At 38.8% G+C, this 12,828-nt stretch overlaps 1 protein-coding gene across 1 annotated transcript in view; it reads right to left on the reverse strand.

Moving 5' to 3' along the window:
* CTNND2 (catenin delta 2) overlaps nt 1-12,828 on the reverse strand; it is a gene marked incomplete at its 5' end in the record, with an annotated part of 546,420 nt that overhangs the window by 93,239 nt on the left and 440,353 nt on the right. The window contains 2 exons of the mRNA XM_084260131.1: nt 2,575-2,760; nt 6,304-6,421. Of these exons, the coding sequence (XP_084116257.1) occupies nt 2,575-2,760; nt 6,304-6,421 (304 nt within the window). The remainder of the gene's footprint in view (nt 1-2,574; nt 2,761-6,303; nt 6,422-12,828) is intronic.

Below are 12,828 nucleotides of genomic sequence, written 5' to 3' on the forward strand. Positions count from 1 at the left end.
TAAGGGAATGAGCACTCTAAAAATAGAATCCCAAGGAGAGCATGAGATCTGTTCTGACAGACTGAGCAAGCAGCAGGTAGTAGCTTAACCACTGCAATTGAAAAGAGATTATGAAAGGCATTACCTGCAAAAATTTAAAAGTCCTGCTGAAAAATGATGAGATTACCATACAAGAGTATGTACAAGTGGAATACACAGGGCAGCAGTCAGCACAGGGATACAATGTATGGTGGGAAGGACACGTGAAAACATACTCCTGCAAGCTTCAGAAAAGGTTAATAAGTTTAGTACAGATGGGATGAATTCTAACTAACCTGAGGAACACAACATGTCTGGTTGTTAGAGACTCCTGCCTGGAAAAAGACCCAGCCCCAACAAAACACCCAAGAACACTGCATCTTCCTGAGACACATACAGAAACAATAAACAGAAAAAAACCCAGAGTATTTCTGAAGAGTATTCCAGAAGAACAAGATCTAGGTTTTCACTTAATCCTACCTTTTAGTAGTACTGCCGTCAAGACAATGACAGAGCCAAAGATGCAGAAAGAAATTGTTTGTTTGGGTTTTCTTTTCTTTTGGGTGGGGGAATGGAATGTAGGGGTTTTTTTTGTTTGTTTTTTAAACATAATTGGACTGGGTGGTTTCTAGAAAGAAGACGAACTGAATACAATTGTGTGCTTATTTTTTGCAAAATAATTGGACAAACACATTACCTTGACCCTGACCCCACTTTGAGTTGGGGGTCTAGCTCAATGCTATTAAAATAAATGCACAGCAGTTACATGAAAAACATTCTTCTGTTTTTCTTTTCCACTTACGAGACCAACTTGGAAGAGCTGTTTCTGGCACGAGGGTCTTGCTAACAGACCTCTGTTTCAGCAGCATTCTAGTTTACTTGACAGAATATTTTAAAGCATGCAGTACCCCCAGCAACACTAAAGGAACACAGGGTGAAAATAATGCCTTGAGGAAGGCTCACATGGCTCCCTGACACTTCTGAACTGAGTAATCACCACAGGTGAGAACAGATTTAAAGGAAGTAAGATGAAAGAAGAACTAATTAGAAAAATATTTCTAAGGCAAAGCTGTCCTGTACACTACAAAATTAGTTCTGGAAAGACTAATTTATTTCCTTGCTGCAGAAAAGTCTAGTAAACATAAATGTGAAAACACACAGATAGTTTCACTTCTCTTTGAGTTTTAAAAATTACGTTACACTCTTCCATTAGACAAACAGAAGCAGATCTGGAGAGACATTTAACATGCTGTATGCTACTAACGAACATTTGTACCTCTCTAAAAACAGGCAGAAGCACGTGTACAGTAAAGGAAATCACTCAGAAGAGATTAGTTCTTTGGCCTGGAGGAGAGGAAAGATCTTTAACAAGGCACCTTTAAAGCGCAGAGAAGCCTGACGGAAACAATGGAAGAGTCAGTGGTACCGGGTGAGAAGTCTGAACCCGAGACTCAGAGAGGTAACAAGACTTTGTCCAGCGTGCAGGAGCACACGTGGGTGTGTGTTGGTGGGTGGGTGTTTAATTAGAAGAGTAGGTGAAATTAAAGTCTTGCTAGTCAATAGTGCTGTGACTTTCAGTACCTGAATCTTCTTAATGTTCCTATAACTTTTACACATTAACACAATTTGCATTTATGAACTCAGGGATATTATCAATATTAGTTTATTTAATTTATTTAAATATCCTGTGCTTATTGAAGCTATTCTTTTCTTTGAGCAATCTGAAACAGAAAGAAGTGAAATGGAAAAATCTAAGTCTAGGAAGAGATGGAGAACTACCTGCTGCCAGCACAGATCATTTGGAAAAGTTCATGAACCATTAGCTGTGTTCTCATCACTGTGTGTACTCACAGAACAGTGTCTTTCTCCATAATATCATTTGTTAGCATTCCCCATATTTAAGTTGTTAATGGAAAAACAAGGAGCTAAAAGTACTTTTAAAGTCAACCCACCTAGAATAAAAACTGACAGCATCTCAAGTAACTTGAGGAAACTATCAAGACTGTACTTCTCAATCTTTTTTGGTAATGATATTAAATATCAAAATATGAATTTTTTTAGCAGTCCCTCGTATTGCCTGATCCTGTCCTGTACAGTCTTCTTTCAACACACAGAAGGAAAGTACAAGACTAACTTTGAAGCAACTAAGTATACAAATAGAAGCCTGATGTTTGCGTGCATCAATCAAGGCCTCTTTACACACACGTGTGGAAGCACAGTGTAGAGTACATGCAGATTACATCTGAAAGTTAAGACTTCTCATAACGAATGGCTTCCTTTAACAGACTAAGCAGTTTACAGTACCTATGGCATTCACAATGCACCTGTGACTAGAGTTTCCAGGTGCCATCACGTCATGTGCAACTTTCTCACACAAACATATTTCATCACTCCAGAGCCATACTTTGCTTTAAGCCCTCAGCCAATTAACAAAGGCAACAGTTTTGTATATTATGCATCATGTACTTTATTTCTAACGCAGTGTATTCATTATTTATATTCTAAGTGATGGGCACTTGAACTCCTCGCAATGCAGCTGCAAGTAACTTTCATTACCTGATCCTGTGATTTCTTTTTCTTCTTTTTCTTCCCCCAGCACCCTGAACTCTCTGCGTCTTTTCCATTGGCATCACCACAGAGTAATCCATCAAGTTCATCTGTTCCCATCTGCTGTCCCTGAGATGTTTCTGCAGCTAGCCTGTATGAGAGGTTCCTCAAAATACACACACAGTTTTCAACGGTCTGGAAAGTTTGACAAAAAAAATACAGAAAACAATAGAAGAAAGAAGTTAAAAATCATCCCTTGCTCACTTTGTATACATAGCAGAAGAAACACATACATTTTCCCAGCACAATTCTTGCCTACTAATTTCTGAGTGGTCCCCATCAAACCATAGCTTCAGAGATTTAGAATTTTTATAGAAATAAATCAGTACTCTGTGTAATATTTTCCTGTGAGTTTTTTAATTTTCATTCTGAATTTCATGCTGAAGCCCCGTGAGAAACAGAAGCTGAGGTAAAATGTGATCAAGAGAACCTGAACACACACAAAATGTCAGCAAACTTCCACCTCAATGCATAGAAATTGCTACAAATAGAAAATTGCAATAGGTTGTGGTCTCTGTGTTTTTGTTTGGTTTTTGGTTTTTTTTTTGTTTTTTAAACCAAAACAACCTTTTTCTGACATCAATTCTATGCAAATTACCAGAACAATGGGATCCAAGTTCCATTTCACAAGCACTTGTGGGTAGCCTTTCCCTTTCCTCCACTTGTCCCCCTAATAGGCTGTCTTCTGCAGATGCTTGCAGGAATCCAGAAATGCACTGAGACCCAATGGTTGAAAAATTCACTGATAATTCAATGGAATTTCTGCTGGTCTTAAAGAAGTTTGGTTAAGATTTGCTTGAAGACTAGTCATGTAATTGGTTCAATCTCGTTTGACTACAAGAAGGATATGAGCTAGTGTCTGTCTTTGTTTCAACTGTTCCTAATGCTCTGTAAAGACAAGAAGTGATAGTCACTACATCCCAGCTCTGCTGCTCCATGAACCCAGAATGGAAGGACTGTGAGGCTTTTGGCCCTGCCTTACTCGGCCACACTCACCAGTGAGGGAAACAGATGAGCATTTGTTTACTGTCATATACTCTATGAGCTTATGCTGGGTATGAATTTGGCCCACAGTTTTTGAGACGGCATTTAAATTCCAGAAATGATACTGAATTCAGACTCATCTAGACAGGACTATTTATTTATTTTTCAAAATAGATGAAGTTTCACATTACACTTGTACTAATTTGAAATGTCTAGCCAAAGACATCAAGACATGTAGAAATACGTGTGTGTGTTGGAAAGTGCCCTTGGTGCATTTTTCATACTTGAAATACTTGTAGACCTCATAGTAACCACAATTTTAAAAAACTTTGCTGCCTCTTATACTTTCCTTTAAGATTTCCATAAGTTAATTTTATTCACTCCTGCTAATATTTACTTCTGCACACCCATAGTGCACTGAAGTTGAAGCTTTGCATTTGTTGATGAGTGTTCTTTATTTCTCCTTTTTAGTAATAGTAAGTTTTGCATTTAAAATTCTCATTATGTCAAAAGCAAATAAGCCAAGTCCACCACAAGGAAAAGGTTACCTCAAACTAAAACTGACAAACAAACTTCCATGGCTCAAATGCAAATGATACCTTCTTCACCAAGGCAAACTCCAACAAGCCAAGATAACTGGATCTAGTCTCATGGTGGGACCAACTTCACTTTCTTGACTTGTAGATTTGAACTTTCAAGGTCATCATATAGGGACTAAATATCAGTTTAGTACTCTTTAATAGATCAAACTAAAATTACAAACAGTAACTTTGTCAAGTAACCATGTCCAAATCACTCATTTTTAACACTAACTTGAATTAGCATAGCATTTTCTTATTAAACATTTACAAAAAACTCTGCTGCTAAGCTGCTTGCAATGCTAAGATTTATGCACTCAACTTCATCAACACAAGGAACAGCTTTAACAACAACTCTGCAAGTGCTTGCAGGTCCTCCATCCTTTTCTGAGCCTGTAAAAGCATGGACCTGCTTTGCATTAGTTCAGCTTTTAGTCACCAACAGCATTATAAGCACTAACAGTTGCCCAATAGAGCAACTGTTGTGATATTCAGAACACAGCATTTATAACTTTATTTTTAAGTTCAATGTTTGAAACCAGTTTTTTTAAAAAGTGATTTAGAGCCATATATTTACTTATTTAATTTATTATTAAGATCCTCTTTGGGACAAAAATGCAAGGTAAGAGGCTACACTATGCTGTTTTGTATTTATCTGCACAGTATTTAACGGTCACACAGTTAAAGACAAGAGGTTAAAACTACTAAGGCAAGAATAACTCTCCTCTCATGTCCTCGTTTTTTCATCTTATGACTTAGCCTGCAGTTGTTACCAGTCATAACTGCTACAAATGAGAGCGTAAATGAATGGTAATAGGCAAAGCAGATGATCTTACTGTGCTTCTTGTTAAGCCCTTTAAACAGTAAAACAGTCTTGAAATCAGACAGGTCACCTATAAAGACAGTACTGAAAAAGCAGATGAGCTGTGAGAAGGGTCATAAACTGGCCCCGCTTTTGTGGTGGAAAGTGGCAGGGAGGGGTGGGAAGCAACTGACTGCAGATGCTGCTGAGCTTGCTCTGAATCCTGCTGCAAGTGCAGTGCCTACTGTGTGGCTAGGCCTCCTCAATGGTCCATTACTCTGCTAAACTGCTGCTAATGGAAAACCGATGGGTTGTGGGGCTTTTTGAGGTGGTGTCTTGCTTTTAAAGCACAAAGTCCCACTATTATTCTAAGACCATGTGCTACAAACCACTGATTGTTCCTCTCTCCCTCACCTGAATGCACAAGCAAATTTTACATGTTTGGTTCAGGCTAAGTTCTGGAGGTTCCCTCTCCAACTTATTAACCCACAGAAGCTCATGGAAAACTATTTGTAAAAGATCATTCAGACGCACAAACCCAGAGAGCTTTACAGCCTTGCTGCATAAAAGGCTGCTCTTCTGCAACAATTAAGGGTTTGCAAATGGACCAAGGTTGCCCTAGAGCAGCAACTGCAGTTAATTCAGCACCATATACCAAAAGCAAAAGTATTCAAAGCCAGGCTTTTTCTTTTTTGGAATACTTTAATGTATTACAGATCTTCAATTTGTAAATGCTTGAGGTCTGATTAAATAGGCAGTGCCTTTCACCTTTGGAGAAGCATGTTCATATTTGAGCACTTTCAGAGAAGTAAACACAAAAATGTACCTTAAAACACTTGCCACAGAAAACATTCATTGATCCTCTTCAAAGAAATAATGTTGGTAGTACTGCAAAGCTGCCTATTAATTGCCCTTTTTGTTTGTTTGTCTTGTGAACCTACCTCACTGCTATCAGCTCTGTCTCACACTGGGTACTGAAAATCAATTTTAAGGTAAGCCTGGCTGAGCAATGTAAGAAAGTTTACAGGAAATATGACATATTTGATATTCTTCAACCAGCATCATGTTTTCTCCCTTAATAATCCAAGCAACAGGATGACATGCTTACCTGTACACGCTGCGCAGATATGCCCAAACCCAACACTTTGCACACAAAAATACAAAGGGAAAGAAGAGATGGGCTGAATAATGCTTTGCTAAGGCATCCTTTGCAATGCATTTTTTTTTATTTAGGAGAAAAACCTGTCACTGTATAGCCCTGGTGTACCCCAAATACCTGCATCTCTTGCTCCTGAAAAGACAAAGATAACAAACCTTACTATCAATTTCACTGCTCCCCAGAGCAGACTGGATCACGTACAGCAATGCGTCCGTCAGGCCATCACACTCCCTCATTCTTCTGCGGGCCTCCTCTCCAGCAGAGCTGACATTCCTGCAAGGCAACAGCAAAGGTCAGCACCTTCCCTCCTGAAACCTCCTCACCGTTAACATACAGATAAAAAAACACTTGGAGTTTTAATTATTTTATTTTCTCTCTCTCACCTTTCATCAGTTCTGGTCTGAGAACAATGAACACAGCTGTGAACGAGCTCAGGAAATGTAACACAGAGGGGAACAAATGGAAGTCACCAGGGCCTCCACAAGAAGGGGCTGATAGGCCGAGCACCACGCGCTCACCTGGGCCGGGCCTCCTAAAATTTGAAGGAGGCCTGACAATTTTTGTTTAGTTTCTAAAGTAGATTTTGTAAGTGTGAGAAAGTGTTTTTAAAATGTGCATATGTACATATAAATCAGGCTTTGAAAAATCTAGATGCTTTGCCAAAGAAATCTCCTAGGATTTGAAAAGCCCAGTAGTTAGGGCTCTTAACCTAAGAGAAAAACATTATGTAAGCATAACATAAACCACCTGGTACTGCGTGTGTCTCAAGTTCACAAGTGTTTCCTTTTCTCTCTGACTTTGAGAGAACATCAATGCCTCAATCTTCTCTTTACATAGTTACTCACAACTTGGTTTACATTGCAAAATTTAAAACCTCAGCTTATTATGATCATTGTATTCCTCAGACAGTGCCAAAGTGCCTTATGAACACATTTATAAAAAAACAAAATTTACTAAAAAGCATTGTTTGTCATAAAGCTCAAAATATTGATATATAAAGAAACAGATAGGTATGAATGAGCACATAGAAACAGAATCTATACTTGTTATCATCAAGCCTCCCTGAGAATAAAATTACATTCAAATTTGCACTGCAGTTTAGATTTGGATTTGAGGTGAAGTATCAATCTCAGGAACAGGGGAAAACTTTTCACAAAGTCTCCTTCAATAAGGGAAGACAACCCTCTGCTCAGGGGGCTCCTCGACAGCTACTCTGTCCCCGCTCCTAATATTTATACAAAGGAAGAACAGAAAAGAGCACACGATGTACTTCATTCCAACATATGGAAAGAGAAGAAAAGCCACTGGCCCTTTCACTTACGATGAATGCAAGGCACTTTCTTCCTCTTATGCTTTTCAATTGCCTTTGCATTAAAGATGGAAAAAGGACAAGAATCCTGGGTGGGAGGAATGAATTCTAGATGAAAGAAGGTGAGAGGACTTAAGGACAGGTTTCTTTTCAACTTTTTCTTTGCTCTACCTACTTCATCCTATTCTGCCTGTCACCTAAAAAAAAATAAAAAAAAGAGATTTCCTTTCCCTTAAAGCACCAAAGAGTTTTCCTAATCAAATAATCTTCCAACTGGACAATCTCCTAGCCCCTTCCAATGCAAGTTCCTAATTGATTCTGCTCCCGTAGCACATAAGATTGTATGTCTACAGTTGCATTCCCACACTGTCCTAATTAGTTCTACCCTCCCATACATAAGTTGCCCTAATTAATTCAATACTGTTTCCTTCACCTCTGCAGAGAGTCCAACAAAAAACATATAGTCCAGTAGCACTAGAATGAATTCCTTTATCTGCCTAGCAAAAATTCACCCTTTCCATTCTGCTTGTGACTCTCCCAGTACGCCCCAACATTGCATGTTGGAAGCGTGCCCGTTATAATGGCTTGCAAGTTTTGTGTTGTCTTGCTCTTCTTCTGGTCCATGAACTCTGTACCTTGCCCTGAAAGGTTAACTGCACGAATTACAATAGGATGCTGATGAAGTTTTCTCAGCACGCTAGCTTTCCTTGCACGACTATATATATTTAAAAAAAAAATGAAGTATTTCTGAATCATTTTGAACAGAACTAGATTTAATAATCTGTATTAACATAATGTGTCCATGCTCCTTCATTTTCTGCAGCTACACATATTGAGTGCAAGTTTTCAAAATATATAGACTTAGACATCAGTAGAAATGGACAGATATATTCTGCCTTATATTTTCATCGAGGTAATTTCTCCTCTCTAGCATGGCCAAATGCATGTCACCTTGACTCTCCAGAGCCTGCAGAGACTGGCAGCCTCTCAGCTCCTCTCAAAGTTCACCAGAAACTCCTCCTCACCAAGTCAGCAATGCAGACAACCGTACAGTCCCTGAGCTGCGAGCTGTCTGACTCGCTCATTTCCAGCTAAACAAAGAATATGAGGCCTTTGTATAAAGTAGTACAGACACACAGGGGCACATCTCGCAGAGACAATGCATTGCTTTGCCCCGTGTGCAGGAGCTGTCGAGTTCAGTTCTTCTGGTGATCATCCTTCCCCATTATGCTCCAGTTGCTTCTGTAATCAAGAGGTGGATACACCGAATTCCTGCGACTGCTTTTCCTTTTCTTTTAAAAGTCTCTGTCTAATTTCTGCACTGACTCATACCTACTGCACTCCTCTCCAGATCTTGCATTATTTATTTACATGGGAAATAGCTTGACAACCAAACCAAATCTAAACTTTGCATCAACATTTTGGCAGGAATCATAATATGATTATTTCTCAAGAAATACATCCCATTACCTAACTATTCCCATTTCATGTCTATTGAAGGAGTGAGAAGGAAGTTCCAGATTGATGTCAAGGAAATCTTAATTTTCTTATTTCTCATTGTTAACTTAAACATGCTGTAGCTGTCAGTGTGACAGGGAGTAAGACATGATTTGTCGTTTGTGAATTTACAGGTCACTGTGCAAACCTTAAACTGAAGCATTAGTAGTCTCTACTGTTGGTAAAATGTCCCACTAAGTAGGCAGACGTTTATCCACTGTTAGTCTCCAACAGGTGAAACCATCTTTTCTGGATATTTGAAAAGACATGGAGATACAGTGCACAGGTATTCTGGCAAAAAATATATTTTCCATTATAAAGGTAGCCCAGCAAAACACTGACTGCCTGGTAAATTGGATTTTTTTGGTGGAAATTCTACTCACAGGGTGTATGTGAGGCTGGCATTTTGAACTGAACAGGACAAGGAGTCCTTTAGACCTCCATAAAGCAGTTAAACAAATTGCAAAAGGAATCCACTCACACAGGAATACCAGTAACACAGAGTGCTGAAGAGCAACTCACAGTTTAGTCAGAATGTCCCACTCAGACCTCTAAAACCCAGCTAATGTTAAGAGCCTCAAGTTTATGGTAGGATGTGTTACAGCTATCAATGTCATCACCTGGTAACTCAACACAGGCACGATCCCACAAGCATACATCAGGGGTGTCCATCCAATGCTCTACGGATATGAAGTTTGCAGTATAGAGGAATGCACTGTGCAACACGTGCCCAGTCCCTGTCAAACCTGGCACTTACCTCAGTTATTTCATACAGGTGGTGGGATTTGAGGTAGGGGAAGATGGGTGTTGCCAAGCAATTCCTTTCTCCTTTACGGTCGTTTTCCATACACTCATACAAAATGTGGGAGGCTCTGAGCAATATCCTTATGACTCTCGGATAACTAAGTTCACCTGCCTTATCCAGGGGAGGGACACTGAACACAGTGGAAAGATCACCCAGGCATCACCACTTTGGTGCGGCGCATGCCCTCTGGATAAGGGAATATTTAGCAAGCTACTGACATTACTTCCAGTGGCAGTTCTACAAATCTCAAAGGCAAAATTAAAGCAACTGCACTCTTTAAGGGTGCTCAGATCATATCAAGAAGCATCACCCTTCCCATACCAGCTACAGGTCTGCAGATCTCACTGCAGTCATGCAGGACAAATAACCTGTATTTACCAAAGATGAAATTGAGATGTGTCTTTCTCAAAGACCCATAATAAAAAACCAAAGTATATTTAATATCAGGTATATGTAACATTTTTGGCTATGGACTAATGCAATATAAGGAAGTACAATGTCCTAAATAAGGTGGAATGCAGAAGTTATCTTTGGTATGAAACTTCAGACATGTCCAAAGTATACCTTTGTTCCCAAAGGTTTTGTGTAAGAGGGACTAATCATCACAGTCTCAACCTTTTCGTCTTTCTACTTGTTCTAATAGCCACCAGAAGGAGAAAGGATGAAAAGTTTATATAAACTGAGAATGAAAGAAAAAAAAAAGGTTTAATGTTGTAGGAACCATGTTTATGTTTTCCTGAGCACACCTTGCAAAGGGAAAGCCCTGGGGAGAGTGCTAAATAACCAAGTTGCAACTGATGTGCTACACACTGATTTTTAGAAGACATACATTAAAACAAAATTAAAAATTGCTGACACTGGCCTCCCCTACATATGCTTTCTGAGATGATGCTTATTTTTATTTCTGTCTGACTGGCTAAGCATTCTCCTTTGGGGACAAAGCCTTGCCTTGGTGGCAAGCTGGCATCTCCAGTCCTATCACAGGCTGCAGTGAATGGTGATGAGTCTCTCTGCTGTAGCAGATGATTAGGTACGAGCTATTAATATTTCCATGTACCTCCAGCTGTTTCTGTAGGCATTCAGGCTCTTCGCTGCAAGGGTGTAATACAGGAATGGTGACAGCAAAAAAAAGAAGCAACCAGGACCAGACACATATCTAGCACGTGTGCTCACCGTCACCAGCAGCCCCTCGCCAATGGTATGATTTTAAGGGCTGTTTATAACGGAGCAGACCTTGAGTCACACTGCCTTATTTGTAAATATTAATGGAAGACTCTGGATATATATCAAATAGATTAGTCATAGTTGTTATGGTTACTACTGTAACTTCCAGACAAATTTTAATTTTTTTACGATTATTTGTACAGTAACACTTTTTTTCCCTTACTGCTGAAAACTAAACTAGCTGATAAGAGTAGCTATTTCTCAGAAAACATACAAATTTAAACAAGGCAGTGAGGCAAAAAATAGGAAAATACAAGATGCTCATCTTCATTATTAAGTTTTTAATTGTTAGTCTTTTAGTGACTACAAAATCAGCCTATTGTTTGAAAGTAATAATTAACTAAAATGAAAGTAATAATTAACTAAAATATATTTTTCAGTCACTGCCACAGATTGACCTTCCAACTTTGCCCAATTTGACCAACAGTTCAATGCAGTTTTAGCAAGATTTCTTCTTGCTATATGGTACTACTGATAGCCTTCTTATCTACTAGTTGCTCTTCAGAGAAGTAATAGTTTATCAATCCTTCAGGTAGATTAAGAATAACATGTGTTTTCTGGCAATTTTTCTCTTATCAATTAGAATAGCTCAACTGTAATTAAGAAAGTAAGATCATTTTATATCATCAAGGAATTTGTCCCCAGATTTTTATCTCTTAGGTATTCACTTTACTTTAAAGACATACTTTGCAATTAGACGAACAACTGACAGTCTAATATGGACACAGTTTTGGTTATTAACCTTTCTATCAAATGCTATGACAATGTGATTTAGCTTTGATCATTCAGCCATACTTTTAATTTTCAAAACATCAGAGCAATTAGCCTACCAAGTCAAGCACTCAACAGGTACCTTTTACTGATGTGCTTCTGCATGTCCAATCCTCAGCCTAAATACACTGGGTTTTAATGACTGCTCTCTCTGTGATCTGCGAAACAATTCACTTCTAATGTAATTTTTTGCTATTTTGACATGTTTTTAAGAGATATTTGGCAGAAAAGAACATGACCAGCAATAAACATCTTGAAAGAAACTGTCTCTCTAAAATACCATCAAAATTTTATGGCATAAAATATTTTTGGTATGGGTTCACAGTACAATGAACCACAGCCTCACCTGAAAGAAACAAAAAGTATTTCTAACTTCCACCCCCTCCAATTTTGCTAGGTGTTTTCATTTGCAGCACAACTTCTATTTACATACACGGAATTGCATACAGTGCATTCAGTAAATGCTTCAAACTATGGTTAAAAAAAATCCCACCTGTAGGAAATTTCTGATGTGGTATTTCACTTCCCTGAGAGGCAGTCTCTGGCTCCGTAAAAATCACTGCATTCGTCAATACTCAGCTGTTTATGCCTATACAGCTTTTAATGCTCTACTGGCAGGAGGTGAAAGTCAGTCTGACCAGTGTTCGTTCAGTTTGCAACATCTAAAATATCGTCCTACTTACTGCCCTTGGGAAGAAGCTGAAGTTTAAAGATGTCAATGTGAAGACATTTTTCTTCATTTGGAATCGTAACATTTCCAACTTGGATCTTTCCCAGAATTTAATCAGATGCTTTGAACACCAGTAGAGCTCTACATCTGTTAAAGACCCATTGCACACAAGGGTGGTGTGGTGGCCCTGGCAGCAGCAGCCAAGCACCACGGAAATCTTATCTGAGGGAACGCAACAATCTGGTCAATCCTAAGACATTCAAATGGCTCCCCTTTCCACTGAAATGCAAAAGATTGTATGAATTTAAACAAGAACAAAATAAACTATAGCAACCCATAATAAAATACAGAAGTAGTGGATGTAGGAATAAATGAGAGATGCTAGTTGGAGTCAGAAGGGCTGA

The sequence above is a fragment of the Gallinula chloropus genome (genome assembly GCF_964237585.1).
Source record: "Gallinula chloropus genome assembly, chromosome: 2".
Lineage (NCBI taxonomy): Eukaryota > Metazoa > Chordata > Aves > Gruiformes > Rallidae > Gallinula > Gallinula chloropus.